The sequence below is a fragment of the Falco biarmicus genome, chromosome 7 (genome assembly GCF_023638135.1).
Source record: "Falco biarmicus isolate bFalBia1 chromosome 7, bFalBia1.pri, whole genome shotgun sequence".
Lineage (NCBI taxonomy): Eukaryota > Metazoa > Chordata > Aves > Falconiformes > Falconidae > Falco > Falco biarmicus.
The window spans coordinates 1,649,800-1,671,735 of NC_079294.1; the positions used below are offsets into that span (position 1 = coordinate 1,649,800).

Sequence of the window (21,936 nt, forward strand, 5' to 3'; positions counted from 1 at the left end):
GGCGGGGCGGGGCGGGGCTGCGGCGCGCGGGCCGCCCCCCTCAACGGCCGTCGGGGGCGTCGCGCCGCCATGTTCCCCGCTGCCGGCTGGCCGCCCCTCAGCCCGCCGGGGCGCGAACGCCGTCAGGGGTAAGGCGCCGGGGCACCGTGCAGCGGCCTCTCGCAGCAAGGAAGGGGATCGCGGCGGCGGCGGCGGATCCGGAGCGGCGCGGCGGCGGGGAGGTGAGGCGGTACCTCAGCACCGGGAGCTGTTGGCCGCGGGGCCGGGGGTGCGTGAGGTGTGGGGAGGCGGCCGGTTTCGCCGAGAGGCCGCCGCCGTGTGCCGGCCCCGCCTCAGGCCCCCGCGCCGCGGTGGGTGGAGGCGGGCCCGGGGCCGGCGCCTGGCCGCGGCTGTAGGCCGGGTCTTCGTGGCCGCCGAGCGATGGGGCAGCGCTGGCCGCAGCCCGGCGCGCTGGTACCCCCGCGGGCGGGTGTCGGTCCCTGGCGGCGCCGCTGCCGCCGCCGTGCGCCGGCCCGGGGAGAGGGGAAGAAAAGAGCCGGGGAGGGGGGGGGGGGGCGCATAGGGCCGGGAGGGGGCACAGAGCCGGGGAGGCTTTTTAATTTGCGGATCTGCGTAGAGTGGGGCGGTAACTGGGGGCGATAACTCGCCGCGCTCGCACAGCGGCCTGCTGCTTGCACACTGAGATTTCCAGGGTTAGTCCCCTGACACCCGCTCCCCTTAGACAGCGCTGGTTACAACTTCCTCGCTTGAGTCCAGAGGTATCATCAATGCATTTTTGCCCTGCCCCGTCCTCGGGTGGATGGTCTTCCTCTGGAGGCGGGTAGCTTTCAAGGAGGAGTGTTTTTCTGTTAAAATCATATAATGAGGATGGGTCAATGAAAGTGCAAAGTATTTTAACAGTTCTTGCCAAACTTCATGGTTTGATAACTAGGTTCATCAATCTCAGGTCTCATCTGCGGGCCTGTTCTTTTAAGTTCACCTTCATGGGTAGCTAATTCCTATTTTGTTTTGACAGATAGCCTTTTTAAGGTTTTCTTGACCTCATCCTTTGACCTGTTCAATGTTTGATCTTGCATCTTAGGGAAAAAATCGAGCAAAAGTAAAATTTTTTACAGTTTCCCGTGATCTCCTTCTTGGTACTCAGAGGAAACAAGGAGGAGTCTGTGCGGAGTGGGGTTCAGCTTGGCTGTGGGCTGCAGCTTTTCAGTAGTTTCCCTTGCCGTTTGAGGCAGGTTTGGCAGCAGGGCCCAGAGGTGGACGGGGTCACTGCTCGGGGTCTTGTTGCTGTCATGGTGTGTGCCCTGACTCAGTCCCACGGGGCATGGAAGCCTTGCACATGGGGTTTCTTTGAGGAACCTGCTTCCTGTCTTGCTGAGTGTGTGATAATGTGAATTCCTTCAGTGTAGTTCTAGTCCACCATGCATAACTTAACTGGAGTATGGAAATAACGGTAGTGAATTTTGCCACGAGTGGGGAAAGTTATGTGGCATGTAGAAAGCATCTGTGGGGTGACTGGCTTTATTCTTAAAAGCCTAGAGAAGGTGAACTGATTTGACATAGTTTCAGGATTTATTCTGTAGCCAAATAAAATATAAAAAACCCAAAACAAACAAAAAAACCCCACCAAACCCAGGCAACTAGTCTATCTAATGTTATACATCAGTGCTAATAGCCTCTGTACAGAACACTGAGCATTAAGGTTCTCCCTTATGGATTAGAGAATAGCAATGCAGCATAGCTGTTCCTACCAGCAGTGATGCAGAGAGAAGCAAAGAAGATTTTCAGAATTTTTCAAGAGCTTTATAAAAAAACCTATCAAATTGCAGTTTTTCATGTTAAATTCTTTGGCCTCTGTAATCCTCAACCACATACGTTAAGGGGGCAAGGGGCTGGATGACTTACGGAAAAAGCATGCAGTATGGCTGCTATAGGATTTCATATCTGAAAAGTCTTGACATCTGTGATTGCCAGGTGAGACTGTCATTCTAGTGCGTATGGCAGCAGTCTACCTGTCCTGACTGTGATTTTCTTGCAGGTGATAGTACTTTGTAGTTGCATAGATGCCACCTTTTTAGAAACCTTCTTCCTGAAGTTGTTTTTGCTACTGTTACTTACTGATGGTAAAAGGGATGAACAGGAATTGCTTTTTTCTATTTTCAGTTTTATTTGAAGTATTTTACTTAGTTTTTCTGACTTGCATGGGTGTTTCGCGTTACAGGGAGGGGGGAATGCATAGGGTGGAAATCATTAAGTAAACTAGACCTCTGGGGAAGTGTAATAGTTGATGTTATTTTTTATTCCTTTTTCCAATGGCTGAGATTTCTAGTTAATACCTGTTTAAAAAATTAAAGTTTTACAAGCATCCTATATGTAATTTTTTAAAATTTTTCTCTTTTTCATTAAAGGTGAAGATAAACTACAGTAACTAAAGTAAGATAGCTCTGGATACCGGTCTTGTTGTTAAATTAATTACAGACCTGTTAATTGCCTTACTGGAAGTGAATTCTTCAAATTTACCAGCATGGCTCTTACTGTTACATTGCTCAACAGTGCTTACTTACATGGTCGATGCAGCAGGCACAATGTTTTGCATCCCTTAATTGGACCTCTCCTCAGCAATTCTACATCAAAATTGTATAGCAGCTACAGGAGGCCAGGGGCGCAGCCCGAGAAGAAACCGTCTTTGCAAAATACTGATTTCAGTTTTAAGAAGGGCATTGATGTCTTAAAGACGCAGCTTAGCATGCTGAAGAAGGAGACCGAAGATCACATAGTAGGGCCTGGAGGCCATTCGCTCAGTCGGTACCTGCTGGAGCAGACAAGGGTGGTGTGGGAGTTTCGGTGCCAAGAAGATTTAAATAAATGGGTTATTTCTTCTGATGTAGAGATTGGAGGGAAGAGTGAAGTTTACCTCAAACTGGGTAGGAACAACCAGGCTGCTCTGCTGTATGGAAACCTCAATACAGAAGTACCTCGCGATGGGGAGACAAAATACAGTGGATATTGTAGTATGAGAGCTAAACCGCTGGTGGTAAGTACAGCTTCATGTTTGCATAGCTTCTGTTACTTCATCGGAGAGCATTTTTGTGTAATCCCAGTGACAACAAGTGGACTGTTGTTTACTGCAGTTGAAACTGGTCACTTTCAGGAGTGTTAGATATTCCTTCAAGGATGTAGTTGCTGCTTTATCCTTTGACTTGGAAGGAACTTACAACTTTTTCTTGTTTTTTTGTTTTACTTTCTTGGAAAAAAAATAATAAATGTTTGAACATTTACTTACGTGCGGTAGGGCATCCACTCATTAAGACAGCCCTGTTTGCAGCCTTGTTGGAAATGAAGGATCTGTAATGAACCATTATATCCAGAACTGATACGATTAATATAGACGTGTGTCCCTAGATTTTAAGTTAATCGAATGTGTCATAAGGACAAATTTTATGGGCTTTAACTTGGCCTATTCATCAAATTTGGTTTAGGTGAATGAGCTCATCTTTTTTCTCACAGGAATGGAAAATAATGCTTTGAAATGTACTTTTTAAGGGCCTGGCTCCTACTGCAAATCAGGAAAAGCAAGACACAAATCTTGGATAGCTTAGAATTGAGCAAAATAGAGCCAGAAATGGATGTGCTTATTATTGATGCTGCTTGTTTCATTCTGTATTTTTAAGCACCTTTAAAAGCAAAGGAACATTTTGACTTAGCGTATACAATGCTTAACTTCTTAGTCCATTCTGTTGTTTGTGAATTGGCACAAGTACACACGTAAAGTCTCTTCTGGGCCAGAATCTTCAGGGAGCAGAGAGAGGAGTGAGCAAAATCAATGGACAAATGAGCAGCAGATGAACATTAAAATGGTGACACTAGGTCAGAGCAATGGAACAGCGAGTTGAATCTCACCTGAGTTAAATTCCTAGGACTGCTACAAACTTGTGCAAATGTGACCCAGACTTTCACCACCAAATTCTGAAGTGGTGGAGTGTATCACTCTACCTTTATCATGCAGCTTGAAATCAGAGAGTAAAAACATAAATATAAATATAAAAGCTCCTCTTTATGTAAGTAAAAAGGCTCAAAGCTGGCAAAACCATAAAATCAAGTAGGTGTAGGGCTTGTATTAATGTATTGATGATCTGCTCCTCCTGTTACCTATGAGACGAGTTGGTAGAGGGACAGTTGACAGGTAACCATAGTAGTGCTGTAAAAGAAAGGGGAAATCACCTAATTTTTGGTGCTAATTTTTATTTGGTTTAAGCAGTTCTGGCCAAGAATAGCCCTGACCCTTGCCCTGCATTGCTCTGAGTGATCTCAGTGTAACTCTCTGAAGACTCAGGGACCTGCCAGTGTGCAGATCACAACACTGGGACTTTTAAGATATTTGGAAGAAAATGCAGTTGAGAACCAGACGTACTTGCAATCCATATCCTTGTGCACAGTTAATGGCAAAATGTGTTGGAAAACATGAAATGCTTCCGCTTCTTAAGTCAGTCTTCAATAAGGGAAGTTATCACGGGATAAATTATTCCACTTAACCTTCTTGTAATCACCTCTGAATAATCCAGTACTGACCACAGAATATTAAACTTAATGAACTACATAACTACTGATCCATCACTATAGTGTTTGTGTACTTGCCTGGCGGGGAATTTGGTCCTAGGAAGGAAATCTGTTTTCTGATAGTTACAAGATGTGGTTTCTAATTAAAGCGTGAGTCCTCAGAGTGGTAATACTGCAGTTTGTGGGTTCTAATACAGTGCTGAAGGACATTTGGAGAGATCAGCAACTAGTATCATGAAAGAGCAACCCAGTTTTCACTATGTCACATTGAGTATTATTTGACATAATAATGAGGGCAGAGATCAAAGCAGTCGTGCTATGTTCTTTGTAATGGAAGTTTCCCTTTATTAAGGAGGAGTAATTCTATTTATTAATTTTTGTAGGGATCTTTTGCTAGGAAGAAGTATTATGACTGGTCAAACTTCAATAGTCTGTATTTACGGGTCCGTGGCGATGGTAGACCTTGGATGGTAAACATCTATACAGACCCTTACTTCTCTCATCAAAAGGACGACCTCTACAACTACTTCATGTTCACCCGAGGAGGCCCATACTGGGAGGAAATAAAGGTGAGCTAATGAGTCTTTCAGACTAACAAGACTGCCTTGGGGTCCTGGCCATCATAGCTCTGTGGAAGGGGAACTTTTCCGACAGGCACAGTTTGTTGCTGATGCTGTCTGTTCGTTTGGCTGTTAGTATCCTTGCACAACAGGCACGTGCCTGGGGCTTGGGAGTTCCCAAAACTAAATCACTGGGTTGTGGGAGGGCATGCTGTGTCGATTGTGTTAAAGATTTGATCCGCTATGCCTGAACGCCTGCTGTTAGCTATTACTGGCGAAGGAGAACACAGACAGCGATGGAAGCTGAGCAGGTGTGGCTAGGAATACTCTCTGTGGTAACCATTTTATCCGTAACGCAGACAGACGTAGGCTGGCATGGGATTTGTACCCTGCGACAGGATTTGCTTAACCCGCTGACTCGCTGGAGTCAGTCAGAGGCTCAGAGGTGTGCTTTCTCATTTATGGCCTTTGAATCTGTGACACAAAATAATACTTGTAAGAAGTGGGAGTTTGGGCTCTTTTCTGATGAAACTTGACTTGCATGTTTTCCCCTCATCTCTGCTAGCCAGCCCTCCGGCTTCCTATTTCTTATGACAGCCCCTCCTCTTTCTGGCTCCCACTGCATTCGAAGTTATTTTTACAAGATTCTGAGCTGCTTTGCTAGAGTACTGATGTCTCAGTATGAAGTTTGCACTATGAAATGCATGGCTTGGGTACAGGCAAGCTGTTGATATACATGCATGCTAGACTTTTCAGTAATTTCTCTTTTATGTTGACATGTTATTGGAAGGGGATAGTCTCGATGTCAAGAGCCACCTTCTGCACTGTAGCCTTTTGTCATGTCCTAACAGGGTAACAGTCCTGCACAACAGCTACAGACGGCCGCCACACAGCACGTGGCCCTGGAGCTGGCTGTGAGTGGTCAGCAAAGGGGTTAATGTGGCCCGTTCTCTGCACCAGTTCTGCTTACCAAACTGGTGCTGGTACCAGATGTAGCAGAGTTTAATTTAATTTACTAAGACAGGCTTTTTTTCCCCCCCTTGATTTTTTATGTACTGCTGACACTGAAGTCTGTGTTTGTTTTGTTCCGTTCCTGTCAGATCCCATTCTCCAAATTCTTTCTCTCCAGTCGGGGAAGAGTCCAGGATGACCAGCACCCTATCTGGTTAGACAAGGCAAGTTGTCTGTAGGCTTTGTATGATCATATTGTCCTATAGATAATTTACAAATTCTTTAATGTTTGTGGATTTGAAATGGAAGGGCCTCTTCTTATAAAGTACTTGTTTTTCTGCGCTTGCCTTTGCATTTAAATTATGCTGCTTTGTGATAGAAGTGACGCTCACTTCAGAGAAGCTCCAGAAATATTTTTAAGAGACCTGTATAACCAAGAAACTACTCACAGTGTGGCTTTTCAGAAAAAAAAAAAAACCAACCCCCCCTACTTTTTTAGGAATGATCAAAGTGACTAAGTAGTCTAAAATGGTGGTTGGCACAGTACTGCCAAAACTAGTAAGAGTATCATATCATCAGCTTTCTTCCTGGCAGAAGATTGGGAGGGGTGTCATACTGTGAGGTTTTATTTGAGGATGTACTGTGTCAGTGACCTTGATGGTGCACAGTAAACTGATTTATTTATAGGCTCTTTTTTAGTTTTTTTCAGGCTTTCTAGTCTAAATATTAAGTAAATGTGTTAAGTATTTTTTTATTTCTGCAAATAGGTAGACTAATTCGCTGATTCACAGGAGGAGACGTGTTGGGAAAAGATTGTTTCTGTATCTTTTTATTTTTTAAATTTCAGTGACCCTTGTGTATGTAATTGAGGGCAGCTTAATGCCCAGTGACTACCAAAAGGAAAATAAACAGTGTTAGAAATATATATGGGGAGAAAATTAAAGGCCCATCACTTGAGTGTTAGTCACCTGGAATGTTGCATTCGGTTCCTAATTGCCTTAATGAGGCGGGGGAAAAAAAATCAGGAAAAATTTGAGGGTAGTTCAGTCATTGGCAGCATGAAAACAATCTGTTTTAAAACAGAAGTTGAGGCTGTAGGAAGCAAGTATGAATGCTATGAAGAAGGTGGATCAACTGCAAGAAAAAATATGCTTTATGGAAGAAAATTGCTATAAAAGGCCTATATTTAAATACAGACACTGCAGTATTTATCAGGATTTGGGACATAAAGCCATGCAAAATGGTAAATGAAAACAAAGTTGTGTATGGGGCATTGAAAAATATTTACCAGGAGTTAAAGGGACAAAAGAGCACGTGATCTAAGCATCCTTGACTTCGTTTTCATTCCTTGTTACCTTATGCTTATTATTTCACAGTAAAAGTGATCACTTGCATATAATACAAAATGTAATTTTCCAAGTGTATTTTAAAGAAAAACAAAAATAGGCAAAGCAGTGTGAAGGCAGGTAAAGAAACCTTGATAAAACATTGCAGTCCCTCGTGGTACTACTCTGCGTTTTCCCAGGAACCAGAGAGGAATGTCCGTGCACTTAATTTCCTTAGCTATTACTTATTTAGCATACATTTGCAATGGATATTTAGCCACAGCCCACAATTACTCAACTTTATCTGACACATCCTTGGCATTATTTTCCTATATGTACAGCAGCCCTGAAAATCACAGGTACAGCTCCGACCTGCACTGCTAGCCAGGCTCCAGAGCAGCTGCTATTTGAAGGTGGCTGGCCACTGGTGACCCAAGGCATCCCCAGAGCAGCCAGCAGTGGGGGCTCTGAGAGGTGACATGCAAGGAAGCTGCCTGAGCTGTGCAGTTTTTATGAAATTTATTACAGTTACAGTTTTTTGGGGTGTTTTTGTCTTTTTTTTTTTTTTTTAAATGGAATAGTGTTGAGGGAGGACATTGGGGGAAAGGAGCAAGGAGTGTTCTTATATTTAAGAACATTATTTGTATTGAGGAGCAGTGGCATAAGTCAGTAACAAAGCTCTGTGTGTTTTACAGTGCCCGCAGGTCTAGAAAGGAAGTTTTCTTCCATCCTTAATTACATTCTGTTTGTGTTTCCTGCTCGCAAGAGTTGTGGCAGACTTTGTGAAAACATGTTTGTACACCCAGTCATGATGAAACTGGCCAGGCACAAACCCTGAAGGATGAAACTTGCCATGTTGCTTTAGGCTCGGGCCACTTGTAATAAAGGGTTCAACACAGTGGTGGAAGGGCAGATGTGAAGTAGTTTCCCACTGGGGTCTGTACAGGAAAACGTGGCCATGAAGCATTTGAGCCTTAAGAAATGCTGTTGCTTTTTGAATAAATAGTAGATGGCCATGAATTGTTTGTAACGTATGGAAGTGGTAGGTACAATTGTGTTAGTGTAACATAATTGTCACTGTTCTAACCTATGTGTCTTTTAATTAGATTAGTACCCTTGGATTCACGATCGGAGATAAAATAGATGGTCCATTCCAGCTGGAGATTGATTTTATTGGGCTACTGAATGATAGAGCTCACACGGAAGAATTTGCCTATGAAACATATGAAAAGAATCCTAAAGTCTGAGTCAGGCTGGTGGCCTTTGGGATGTTCTTCGGATGCCTGGCTCACTTTTGCAGAACACTTCTTAACATGTGGCTTACAACTTGAAGATTCTATGTAAACATTAGAAGTGCATGACACGTTGATGGTGTCATTCCAGTCTGACTACTGCCATTGGCATCTCCAAGCTGCCAGGTACAGAATCCTGGGGAAGACCGGACATACATGGCCTGGAACACAGCCTGAGAAGAGCTGTGACATGCTCATACGAAGTACGGACTGTTGACTGGGTGAGTGTTGGTTTCGGTCCTGACCTTTACAGAAATAAAAGTACTTTGCAAGTTTGTTGTAGTTCTTTTTTATACAAGTTCCATTTTCTACATTATATGGTTTGCAGACAGCTGTAAAACACATGTCTATTTTTAAACTGGAAAAAGTATGATGAGAATTAATACCCTTAGGAACGGTGCTTAAGTGTGATTCAGCTGTTGAAATTTGTAAAGAGCAGCACCAGAAGTGGAAAAGGCAGAAGCATTTCAACCTTCAGCTTTGGCTCCCTTGAGTAACTAAAAAAAGAAGCTGCCCCTGCCAGGAGGGCTGAAACAGCTCAGCCCAGCTATGCTGTCAGAAGCACAGCCTCAGGTGGTGGCAGGGAGGCCTGCTTCCTCCCTTTGGCTGGGAAGCCTGGGTTTTGGTAATTTGAGAAACACTCTATAGACCAGATGCTGCACAGTTGTGTTTCAGCCACCACAGATGTAGCCTAAGGAAAGCACTCGCCTCCCCTGCAGGGACCTTGTTTAAGTGTACTTTACAAATATTAACTGTTCCTTTATTTTTATATTAAAGAAGCTACAATAATGCAAGCTGAAACAGTGTCCTGTGCTAGCATTTTCCTCTTGCACAGGGTTAAATAGTTTAAGAGTACAGGAGCAGTGGTGGTTATTGTTTCTAATGATCCCAGAACAGCCGTACTTTCATGAAGCAGTAGGTTGGCTAATCTGTGACAAGGATCTTTGACATGGCTTAGTAATTACAAGTATGAACAAAACTGGTGCTACATTAAGGAGCTAGTCACACATAGTACACTAGATGATATAACCAGGGATAAACAAGATAGAGAAAATATTTATTTTGCCTCCATTAAGTTTATAAAAAAAATGGCTTGTTCTTGACACTTCAGCACATACACGACAGGACACTAAGTTTACCGAAGCAATTATTTGCTCAAAATTCCAGCTGACATTACAAGTGCCGAATTACCTTTCCAGTTCCATCTATAAGAAATCAAGGCAGCTTTTCTATGTATTTTTTTTTTAAATTAAACCAAACAACTTTTAAGTCTAAGGTATTGAATGTGCCTTGACACTACTGTAACCTCTGTTAAGCATCATAAAGCTGAAAAGCAGAAATTTATTTACAGCTCCTGTTTCCCATAGAAAGGAACGGAATGACTCAAGTGTTCAAAGCATGCAGCTGGCAACCTGGAGAGCCACTTTTCAGTTGCTACTTTTTAAGAATATGGTATTTTATATCAAAGTTATACTGTAAGCTTTTAGTTTTTCCAGAGAGCTTGCCTTTTTTTTCTTCTCTTGGGAATTCCCTACTACTTCACAGGCATGCAGTCAGAAAGGCTGTAACTTCTTACAGAATTTGAGGACTGAACTGGGGAACAGGCAAGGCAGACATCTCGAACAGTGGGAATGTACCAGTAGAACAAATATTTGGAAGTTGCTGTCTGAACATGCGGTGTAGTGGGTAACTAAGGCCTTCTGGTGCAGAAGTCAGTCCTAAGCTGCAAAGTGGCTCCTTGAGAGTCTTTTTTCCCACTTATTTTTTCTCCTTTAACATCTTTCAGTTAAAGGAAATTATTATTAAGTAGCTAGAGTTCTAAGCTCTTAAAAGTTTAGAGCTTTCATCTTGTTGGAGAAGCATTACACTCAGATGCATTAGAAGGCATTACATACCATTCAATGCTCTCTGGATTCTACTAGCTAACAGCAACCTGAACTACACACAGCACAAACATTAACAGGACACAAACAGTATTTACAGTGATTTCTTGGGTATTTCTTATTCCTCCTAACCCACAGACAGTCCTCTGCGGTTTTCAAGAGCCTGAGCCTTTTTCTTTTTTCTCTCTTGCTCATGTTTCTCACGCCTTTCTTCCCTGAAGGGGAAAAAGAAGAGACAGATGTTCTATTAAAGGTGGAGGTACGAGCAACTAAAGGAATCTGAAGCTGCCCACGGCTTAAAATTTATTCGACCAGTATGCTGCATTTGCCATGGGTGGAGAGTGCTGTTGGGATTCAGTCTAAAAATGGTACTTTCAGGCAAATACTTCTGCTTAGACATAACAGATCTAACGCTCAAGGTAACAGCATGTCAGCATTCACAGCTTCTTCCAAGGCAAAAGGTAAACTTCCACTAAATAAGTCAGATTCAGAGCCGCTATCCTGATAGTAGACATACTACTGGAGGCAAAAATTGCTTTAACATGAAAGTGTTCTTTCCTGAACTGCATATTTAAATCCTAATGAGGAGTGAGTCACATTATCATTTAACGCTATTCATAAAAAGCTAGTGGTGTACTAACCTTGTCTGGAGATGCGGCTGCTTGTAGTCTTTCTTACGTGAAGAGACTTTGCTACCGACAGATCTACTGAGGACAGAGTTTTCTTTCAATTCTCCCCAAGGTTTTAGTAGTCCTACAGTTTAGGGGCAAAAAGAGAGACTAATTAAATTACTAGTTCAGTAATTGTCTGCTTAACTTCTTATCACAAATTTTACATTACTTAGCCTGTCTTTTGCTGGTTGACTTTAAAATGAAATGCCTCTTCAGCTGTATTACCCATTTCACCAGCATGTTCCCCGTGAGTAATTTTAGTTATCAGTAGTAACAGGTGACTGTACTTGCAAGTAACACTCACCACACAAATGCCACACAACAGCCCACTTTTAAACAAAAATAAAATACAAATAAGCCTTATTGTGTAAAGAATATCTCATCTCTACATATCTTTGCATTCCACTGAAGAGACATATTTGTTATATTTATGGGCTTTTGGTCATAAAGACTTACTCTTCAGTAGGAAGCTCTTAAAGCACATATTACAAAGAAATTTAACGTCAGTCCACAGACAGTGGGAGCCTAGAGAGGAGGGGAAAGGGGCAGGAGAAGAGACTGAAGACTTCGCTGTCCAGGTTTGTGTCAACGCCTTACCCTGCACACAGGGTGTGAGTGCAGTGACCAGCACAAACCACACAGGATCACAGTACCTTTATGTGGCTGGTACCGGAGCGGCCTCGAGAGACTGGCTTTGAGATCAAATGTCTTCCTTGCACTGGTGGGTTCTGCAGAGTGAGCTGCAAACTTGAAGGGGGTGAGAACTACAAAAGACATCAAGATATCACAGTTACAGTAGCAAGAACGTCGCTGTACACAGCAAGCTGGAAAGTGCCTGTGAGGACCACTTTGCAACTACCAAGAGCAAAGAGCCATTAAACGCTATCGCCCGCTACCTCTAAAGCCAGAATTGCACAATTACAGCTCACCCGAAACAGGCAGCTTTCAGGTCTGGAGACAGCAAGGATTCAGGGTCGCCAAGGCTGATAATGACAGGTTGCCCTATAGCACAGCTGGAAGCCTGGTGCATGCCAGTCCCACAAGGAGAACAAGACACCTGAGAAGGTATTGGGAACACCCCTCACCGCAGACATGCTCTCCCTGTGTTGGTTGTACGAGTCTTCTGCTATGTAGTCCCTAAAGCTCTAGAAGATTCTCTGTCCCTTTCTGTAGGTAGCTAGGTACCATAGGTTTAAGTCTTGGCACCTAACCGTAAAACACTGGAAACCAAAGAAAATACTTCTGTTTCTAAAAAAACAGTCACAAATTAGAGAACAAAATTAAAAGCTGGCTCTGCAAGACATTAGGTTATTAAAAAATATAATTCAGTAAGACAAAGAGTCCAGATCTGAAAGAGCCAATACCATCCACTTTACCGTTTGGTGCAGTCACATCGTTGTTTCTTGCACTTCCCTTGCCATTTTTCTGACTTAGTTTGCAGCTCTTCTGGCCATCAGGCATGCAGATCTCCTCCAAGTATGGAGACATTCTAGACGGAGTCTTGATAAGAGAGCGTTTATACTCATTATCTTTTGTGGCTTCTGAGAACCTGAAAATTACCAGAAGTTTGAAGGCAAAGTTAGTCATCTACAAGGAACGTAAGCAATGTGACAAAACACAGAAGATTCCACCTTCAGCTTTTCTTACAGGTAGAAGATGTTCACAGCTTATACATAAACTGCATTACAACAGGCTGCCTTTCTTGGTATTCTGGACAGTAAATCTATTTGGCTGCAACAAGCCAGGATATTTCTTCACCAACAAGCATGATTTACTTTAGATTTGGATTTATTAGTAAAACAATACATACATAATTACTGTTAATTTGAAAACTCAAATTAAGAAAAACTGAAATAAAACTAACAGAACTCTACTCAAAAGAAGCTGGAAATTTCAGTCAAAACACAAGTTGCCTGCATACCAAAATACACAGACATGCTCGCTGTGTGTACACATATATATAAATACATGAAGGAAAATTCAATAATCTTGTACGAATTAAATTCCCTTATCAAAAAGGTACTGAAAATAACCACCCCACACACACTTTACTCAGGGACAAAAAAGTCCCAGCAGCTATAATCTTGGCATGCAAAAGAAGTGAAGCAAAGGTTCCCAGAAAATCAGAAAGTGACATCCGAGATTAACTGCGTATTGCTAGCAGGAGGAGGAGGAGGAGAAGGGTAAGTTACAGAATGTCTAAATCCAAGCTTCGGTCACCGTGGAAGGTTTAGTAAACCAAATTAATTTGGAATTGTTGCAATGGTGTAGAAACAGACAAAGAGTAGAGAGAAGGACTTCGGCTAAAAAAACTGGGCAAAAGGACATTTATCAATGGAGCGGCACAGGGACAGCCCTTTTGGTTCCTTCTTTAGAGTTTTTTGTTGAAGCATTTAGAAAAGTTAGGAATATGCTAATAAGTTCACCAATAACAAAAGCTCATGAAACATTAACATAATAGAAAATTAGATTACTGTGTAGGAATAAGGATGTGCATGTGATGTGTAAAAGGAGATGAGATTTAATAGCACTGGGCATGAACTCATTCATTGAGCATTTCCTCATGACTTTCTGGTGTCAACTTGATTTCCATCTGATAGAAACAACCTGCTTACAGTACTTAATCACAAGACGAGCCCCTGCTGCGACATCAGGGGGGCAGGAGGGAGGGCACATGGAGAAGAGGGAAAGAGTACCCAAAGCAATGCCAAATGAGGAGTCCATTGTGAGACCCGCCCGGAATACTGCCTACAGTTCTGGTGAAGTAATCTCAAAGATAAAGTATAACAGAGACTATTAGGCTGCCTGACAAAACAGAAAACCTAACACAGTAAGAGGAGGAAAATAATGTAACTTGGCTGGTTTAGCAAAATGAAAGCTGAAAGAGATGCAAAGCTCCTTACCATCAGGCATCAAAATGAAGACTCAAGATAGCAACAGTACAGTAAGGCTTAAGCCAGCATTCAGGCTAGGCTGAAAGTCAGTAATTGGAATTACTCTCATGTTTGGAATAGAAATAATGTAGTCCAATCACAGTCAGTGTTGACCATTTCATGCGTATCATACCAAATTGCTCACCGGTAGTTTGGTTTGTTGTTTTTACCTGACATTCATTTTGGTTGTTGAAAGGGCAGAAGGATTAAAAGGTTTGCTGGATAAAATACTCTGACTGGCAGCGTTCAGAGAACGGCATGGCGAGCGCCGGCTGTTACTCGGAGTACAGGTGGCGGAAAATTTGACCCTCTCTGTATTTGGGCTGAATAAAAGTGTTTTGCCACTGGCTTGTTTCTAGGGAAAAGCAAATCATGAGTTAGCATACTCTGCTAAAACCTTTATCAGAAAGGCAGCATAGAGGAAGGGAAAACACACTGTGAATCAGAAGCACACAGTCTCTTCAATTTTTCCCTTTTTTTCTTTATAAGCCTATTTTGAACATAAGTAGTTTTGTTACTATTAAACTGATCTGAAATTACATACCTTAGAATTGTTATGTGGAGTGCCTTTTTCTGATGCTCTTAAGCAACTGGATTTTTTGGCCAGTACCTGCCAATAGTAATTAAGATGGCTTCAGCATACCCCGATGCAATGTGTGCCATACAAGAGAGGGGAAGCACTCAGGATTTACAGTGCGTCTCTTCAGATATCGACGTGGAGCTGCTAGGTTAAGGGTTGGATTCGATGACCTTAAAGGTCTTTTCCAACTTAAATGACTCTACAGCAATTAACATACTCATTTGTATATTCATTGATTCACTACTGTCACTTCTCTATGGTCTGCCGCACTCTAAAGGAGGCCCCCTTAGCAGTTTACACCCACGCAAGCGTGGCACACAAGAGCTGAGAACAAGAGGCGCTGCGTACATTTTAAAGGAGTCTTACACAGTCATTGAGCAACGGTGCTTTAAGGCACGGAAGAGAAACTTAATTCCTGCTCTTTGAAAAATAACCCGTCCCCTTGGTTAAAGTTCTGCAGGAACTAAAACTTGTAAACAAAAGCTCCAAGAGATTCTTCACAAAAGTAATTTTCATATAATTATTTTTACTCAAAACTGACAAGTTATTTGTCAGCTCCTGTAACTATGACCATGCGCTGTGAATACAAAACCTTGCAGAACTATGCAAGTCATATAGGAATAACTGTACATAAGTAGTTACATAGGACTGCAGTTAAATTTCACTGATTGTAACATTCCACTGCAGGTGCGTGTGACCAGCTACTTAACTGATCTAAAGGGACTCCACAGGACTTCTACAGGGAGGCTCTGGAAATAAATGAATACGGGAACAATGGATACATTTCTGTGTTATCACTTACCTTGACTTCATTGAGAGAACTGCTGCAGTTTTCAATCATTTTTTTTTTCCTCTCAATGTAGTCAGCAATAGATTCCATTTTCTTGAAGTGAGCCTCATGCAACTTTTTAAAGTCTAAGAAATTCCAAAAATAAAAAGAGTCACATATCAGATACGCTCCTAAGGAACTTTACTACTTAACGGGAGAATCTTGCAATATCTATCATTATGGCCTCAAAGAAAATAACATATATCCCTCTAATTAAAAACGGTGTACACACAGGCAACCAAACAGCATGAAATAGAATCTACTTCACCACCTGCACAGGCAGTTAGCTGATGTGTGCTCTGGAGAATTACAGAATCATAGTATGGTAGTTGGAAGGGACCTTTAAAGATCATCTAGTCCAACCCCCAAATTCTGCAGTTAAAAAGAAACACTTCCAAATTTAAACAAGCATCTTTTACAAAGCGATGAAAATGAACCAATACATAATAATACAGCACAACTGTAGTATTTATGAAGTGAAAACTAGGCAAGCGGGAGTAACAGCGTGTCTTACTGCTCTTTGTGGTTTTGAAAATCCTGAAGGCAAGTATTATATCCAGAAGACATGAAAGCTTTTGATGTATCAGTTTTATGATATACATGCAAGTCATTTACTGCTACAAATTTACAAGTTGGAAGATATACCTTAAAATGTCACTGCTGGGAACTTTGTTTGTTTGTTCGCTTGCTTTTTAAAGAGAGGATGTTCTCCAAACAGAAATAGAAATTTGGGTTGCAAGAGATTTTAAGACATCTCCTTTTACACACAGGCAACACATATCCGTTTCTAAAGATGGCAGGTTATCTTACTTGGTGTAGTAGCTTTCATTCCTGTTTTCCCAGACCTAGATGCATGGTGGCCTGCATATAAAGGGATCGTCTCTCCTGCATGATGAGCATCACCTGGCACGCAGGAAGGTTATACAAAATCATTAAAACTCCTGGAAAATACTTTAATGTCATCACAACCTTTTTTAAGAAGTATTTGTTCCAAAACACACCTTATTTTCTCAAAACCTAAACCCACTTTGAGGCATAAAAACATCAGCTGGAATAAATCTTAAGTCTCTCAAAAGCCTTTTCAATGCTCTGTCACAGCATCCCTCGACAGACCACAAGCTCAGAATGGATCTCACAGGTGTACTAGGCTATTGTCTTTCCAGAGTAAAGTATTTTACAGGGAAAGTTAACAAGAAAACTATGCTGTGTGGCAAACAAAACCAACTTTAAATTCACAGGTCTGGATCTGTTTACAAAGCTAGTGTTTTTTTAAAAGGTTGATGACAAAGAAGAAATACTTTTTGGCCAGTTTTTCTGCCACTGCCTTATATACATAATAAGAGTCTAAGTTCTTTTTAGTATCTCTGTTCTCAGGTATAGTATTAAGCTCACATTCACATTTTAGTGATTTATTAAGAAAAAAATCAGGTAAAGACTTCACATCTACTTTGATATTTGCATATCAAAAGCAAACACTTGCTTTTCTGTTAATTCACATTCCCTTTAAAGTAAACTTGGATGACTTCAATATATTGAAAGAAATCCTCACTGGAAGCAAGGAGTGGGGGGTTGTTAAAAAAAAAAAATCAACTTTTCAACACTGAATGCAGACATAGTATTTTTCTGTTGCACAGCTCTTGCTGTCTGAAGTTACTGAAAAAAAAGAAAAACAAAACCAGAAAGCAGCACAGATACTTACAGTTATAGAAGAGACTTGTACAGTGCCAACTGTGAGGATGAAAACTGCCTCAACAAAAGCATCCTCTGCAGGCTCTATTGCTTCTGTTCTTAAAAGAGCCTTCATTAAAAATCCTCAGTTTCTCAATTAGTTTCAGAATTATAAAAGACTTCCAATAACAATGTCCTTCATAAATCCTGAACAGCAAGAATATCTGTAATACCACTCAAGGACTACGTACGCTTGATCTAACAGGAGCAAATAATGGCACATATCTTATTTGACAGCCCCACAATGTCAATATATTATCAGATTGGACCGACAAACTCCTTTATGTCAGCTGCATGCACAAAGGAATGGGGGAGAAATGAATTCGTATTTTCAGCAGCATCATGGTTTGAAGGTTTAAAAAAAAAAAGCCACCAGATAGAAAAGTGATCCATGGTAATACACTCTGATATTGTTAGGCAGTTGAAACAAATTATTAAGAATTCTGTCTGCATGCTCTTCTCTAACTTTACTGCTGGGAGGAAAATGACAAAACCTGTTCACCTGTGGGCAAAGAAAAAAGCAGCATAGGAAGCAAGCTCTCCCTTCCCTGCCACTTCTTAACAGAGCCAAGCGGCACCTCAGGGGTATTCCAGAAGGCACTGATCCTAAATGAGGCACGAGTCAAATACACTCAGACCTTTGAGAACACTGTCACTAAAAACATCAGGTTCAGAGGTCTGACGTATAGAACAGCAGAATTCCTACATCCACAAACTCTGTGATATGCGTTACAACACATTAAACAAACAAGTACGCAAACTCAAACGAGACAGACTTTCTTCTGGTATCCCCAAATATGGTACCGATCACCAGATATGCCACAAAAAAATGTTTGCAGACACAATAAAATAACAAAGAGGTGCACTTTAAGTAGTAAGAAGTACTGCTGGACTTCTTTGGAATTTTTTACTTACATTTATGTCCATTATTTTTAGTAGAATTCTTCTCTGATGGTTCTTCCTGATTGGTACCCATCCCTGGCTTCCCAACAGCACTCTTTTTAGTTCCTTGTTCCTCATTCTGGAATACCTTCTGTCCCTTTTCATGCTCACCCTGAGGCACTTTGTTTTCTTTCATTTCAGAATGTTCCTGCAGTTTAAACGTACTTAATTTAAACAGTTTGCTCCAACTGAATCCAAAGAAAGGCTGCTGTCCCGAGAACAGCCAGCCAGTGGAACAGAGAGGCTGCTAGACTCGATCCTTAGACGTTTCCAATATCAGATTAGCTAAAGCCCGAAGCACTGACCCCACTTTGCCTGGGAGAGGGAGGAAGAGACTTCCTGAAGTCCAGCCTGAATTAACCTGTGAAATACTCACCCTGTTATTTCACAGCCAGATCTAGATTAGAAAGCTTTTACCTGTACAGCCCTTAACATTTTGGTATGAAATCACATGTATTTACAAAGGTTAATTATTTGCAAGTAAAAAGAAATTCACTGGCTATGTTATTTTTTACTATTGTAGCTTTTGTTACTGTACAATTCTGTCTAATGCCAATACACACTGACGCTCATCTTCTCATTTTACTCCTCTAAATTAAAGTCTCATTTCGCCCACTACTTGCATGTAATTCTAAAGAAAAATAATTCTACCTCCATCTCACCTTGAAACTTCCCTCCCTCAGTCAATATAACCCATGAAGAAAGAACCCTCTGAGGAGTGAGAATTAAAAACTTGAGATGTTTAGGCAATCATCCAATTTGTGAGAACAGCCTTATTTTAAGTTCTGAAAGTAGTCTAAGATTGATAATACTGTGATGAACTAGTGAAAGCAATCACAGTCATATAAAATATTTGGAATTGTGTATTTCTTAGAGGAATTCAATTTATTCTCTTGAAGTAATGACTAGCAAGTAACCTCTGTTCATCATGGAACGGCACATAGTCAAGACTGAGAAAAATCAGTAGTACAGAAGACCAGTACCAGAATGTTTGCATACAAAATTCTTATATATACGCATGCACACACATACAAAATATATACCACCTGATAAACAGTGGTAGAAAACCCCATCAAATTATGCTTGAGGGAAGTGGGGGCAGCCAGCACGCACAGCCAAGCAATGCAATTCACCTTTTTCTCATCAGAAAGACCTGTATTTTCTTCACTGGTAGTTTTCTTCTTGGAGTTCTGCTTTTTTCTGGTTGTTTTCTTTTCTTTATCACACCTCTTTGCAATGAAACACATTGAATCAGGCATCATTTCCTCCCGATTGCTCAGTTCATCGGATGTGGTAGTAGATGCACTTATTTCAGAGTCCTACCGCAGAGAAATATATAATGTGGAACACATCTGACAAACAGAACTCAGATGCTCCAAAGTTTCCATGCTATTAATGGAAAAAGTATTTCACAGAGGAAAACCAGTAGCATACCATTTAGTAGCACAGTAACAAAGAAATTGGCAGTATCTAGATTTCCCTAAACACCAAAGTTCATTGTTTGAAGACGCCAAGGAGAAGTCCTAGAATCGTTTCATTGTATGGCATTTTAATAAAATTATAAAAACCTAATACTTAGTATTTGAAATCTAACTTCCACAATGCTGTGAGCTTCCCAGATTTGTACATTTCTGGGGAATACTCTTCACCAAAAAAAATCAGAGCCTTTCACACTTGTTAAAAATAAGCTGACAAGGATTACACCATTTCCTCAAACCTTCAAAGAAGATTTTAAAGGAAACACGCTTAAAGGGTGATATATTTTAGGGAAAGTAAATATCGATTTACTTTCCATCAAAAATGTAAAAAATAATAGTCATACCTGACAAAATAATGCAGCATACTAAAAACTTAAAGAGTTAAGAAAACAATACCTTAAAAAAATTAATAAAGCAAACATCATAATTGTATCATTTTTACTACAGTGTCAGCGTAAGTAAATTGTAGTAGATGCAAAATGGTTTCCAATGTGTATCTAGTCCCTTTCATCTAGGCACACAAAACAAAAAATATTTGTATCTGGAGCTGAACGGGCAAGAATAAACATTTGTTCAATAGAAATTAAGTGTTACTGTTCACAGAGAGTAATTTTGTATGAATACTGAAAAACAATGTTAACTTTGGCATCCGAGATGAAATCAGCTTTGGGTTGTACAGGAGGCAGCTTCAAAGCTACTATTAGTTTCTGTCAGTAGTCAAGTGCATTAAACTAAAGGCACTATTAAGAATAAAGTATTTTTACTACAGATCACATCGTGGTGGAAAACAACCTTCAGTACCTGCCCTGCTCTACTGGTTACTAAGTTAGGTCTGGCTTTCTGAAAAAGGATGGCCGATTTATCATCTATTACCATATTTTCATTATCTGCTTTTGCTCCATGGAAGTGTTCCTTCAGTGCTTGCAACAATTTGTCTGCCTGGAGAGAAATCAAAACAACATATGAAGCAAATATTGCATTAAGTCATCAAACAAAAAACTGTATAAACCCAGCCAGTGTCCTATAAACTGATCCAACAAGCAAAGGGAACATTTCCTGCCATCTAAGGGATTAAGGCATGCCTAGAGCTCCGTCCAAGTCAGTCAAACTAGAGAGAGTGCTTAAGGCCACAGATAAATATGTGGCATATTCTCCACAGAGGCACAACAAGTTTTCCTGACTGGGTTTCTTCCCATCTGTCTATTGTCCAGAAAGTTTAATTGCTCAAGAATGAAGACGACTGTTTTTAGTATCACTGCGTAGCTGAACACAAATTAAGTTCTATCAAGTTTCTAAAGTAACTTCTGCCTCGCCCATACTTCGGGCACAGCGTTCTCGTCCCCTGCTTATAGTCAACGGCAACAGCACGGCAGCAATAACGTTACATCGTTGGTATTTCAGGCTCTGAAACACCTAATTGAAAAGGGCAGCACCAAAATCAGGCCTGAACGAGAGGTTTAGCCACGAGGTAACCCAGACCCCGAGCCGAGGGCCCGGCAGGCCGCAGCCCGCCAGGGCAGCCGCCCCCCGCGACCCGCGACCCCGGCAGGCCCCAGCGGCCCCCGGCGGCAGGGGCCCGGCCCGCCCTGGATTCCGAAGTCGCTTCCCCGTCGCCGCCCTTCCAGCTCCCGCCGGTAAAACCCAAACGGAGGCGTACGCCGGGGAGACGGAGCCCGTGCCGCCGGCCTTCCCGCACCCCAGGAACCCCCAGCACGAGGGGACGCTGCCCCCAGGCAGGGACGGCGACTGGAGGCCGCGACTGCGCCGTCCCCAGGCGGGCGCACCCCCTACGCGACACCCGCTCCCCTCAGCTCCCAGCCGGGCCGGGGGCAGCCCCGGGGCGGGGCCGGGCCGCTCCTCGGGGGCAGGCGGGAGCCCGGGGCCCCCTCAGCCGCCCCCGGCTCGGGCCCGGGGCGCTGCACCCCCTCACCCGGAGGTTGGCCTTCAGCCCGGCGGCCTTCGCGATCTGCTGCAGCTCCACATATTTCAGGGAGTCCAGGTGCCGGAGCGAGGAGAGCGCCATGGCGGCTCGCTACAGGCTCACCCGCCGCCTCACCGCAGTCGCCAACCGCTGCTTAACTGACACAGCGGGCGCCCTCACCGCCGTTCGAAATGGCCCGCCGCGCCACGCCATTGGCTGGCCCAGGAAAGGGCGTGGCCAGGGCTACAGAAGCCGCCAACGGCGATGCAGCCAACGAGGTGTGGCTTTC

At 42.3% G+C, this 21,936-nt stretch overlaps 2 protein-coding genes across 3 annotated transcripts; one reads left to right on the forward strand and one right to left on the reverse strand.

Annotated features, from left to right (window-relative positions):
- The first annotated feature begins 56 nt into the window (after window positions 1–56).
- NDUFAF1 (NADH:ubiquinone oxidoreductase complex assembly factor 1) lies at window positions 57–8,964 on the forward strand. Its single transcript, XM_056346815.1, has 5 exons — window positions 57–221; window positions 2,406–3,031; window positions 4,938–5,123; window positions 6,215–6,289; window positions 8,497–8,964. The coding sequence occupies exons 2-5, from the start codon at window positions 2,522–2,524 to the stop codon at window positions 8,635–8,637; spliced, it is 912 nt and encodes a 303-aa protein (XP_056202790.1). The 5' UTR covers window positions 57–221; window positions 2,406–2,521; the 3' UTR covers window positions 8,638–8,964.
- A 764-nt stretch (window positions 8,965–9,728) lies between these two features.
- On the reverse strand, window positions 9,729–21,823 carry NUSAP1 (nucleolar and spindle associated protein 1). 2 transcript variants are annotated; one of them, XM_056346806.1, is made up of 12 exons: window positions 21,657–21,823; window positions 20,600–20,665; window positions 19,382–19,567; window positions 18,222–18,396; window positions 16,389–16,481; window positions 15,552–15,664; window positions 14,714–14,779; window positions 14,340–14,524; window positions 12,613–12,785; window positions 11,890–12,000; window positions 11,207–11,318; window positions 9,729–10,780 (listed from the first exon to the last, which is right to left on the reverse strand). In XM_056346806.1, exons 1-12 carry the CDS (start codon window positions 21,747–21,749, stop codon window positions 10,693–10,695), a joined length of 1,461 nt encoding a protein of 486 aa, XP_056202781.1. In that variant the 5' UTR covers window positions 21,750–21,823; the 3' UTR covers window positions 9,729–10,692. The 2 variants fall into 2 exon arrangements, with proteins under 2 accessions (XP_056202781.1, XP_056202782.1); XM_056346807.1 differs by lacking the exon at window positions 14,714–14,779 and having other exon boundaries at window positions 21,657–21,822.
- Between the last annotated feature and the right edge of the window lie 113 nt (window positions 21,824–21,936).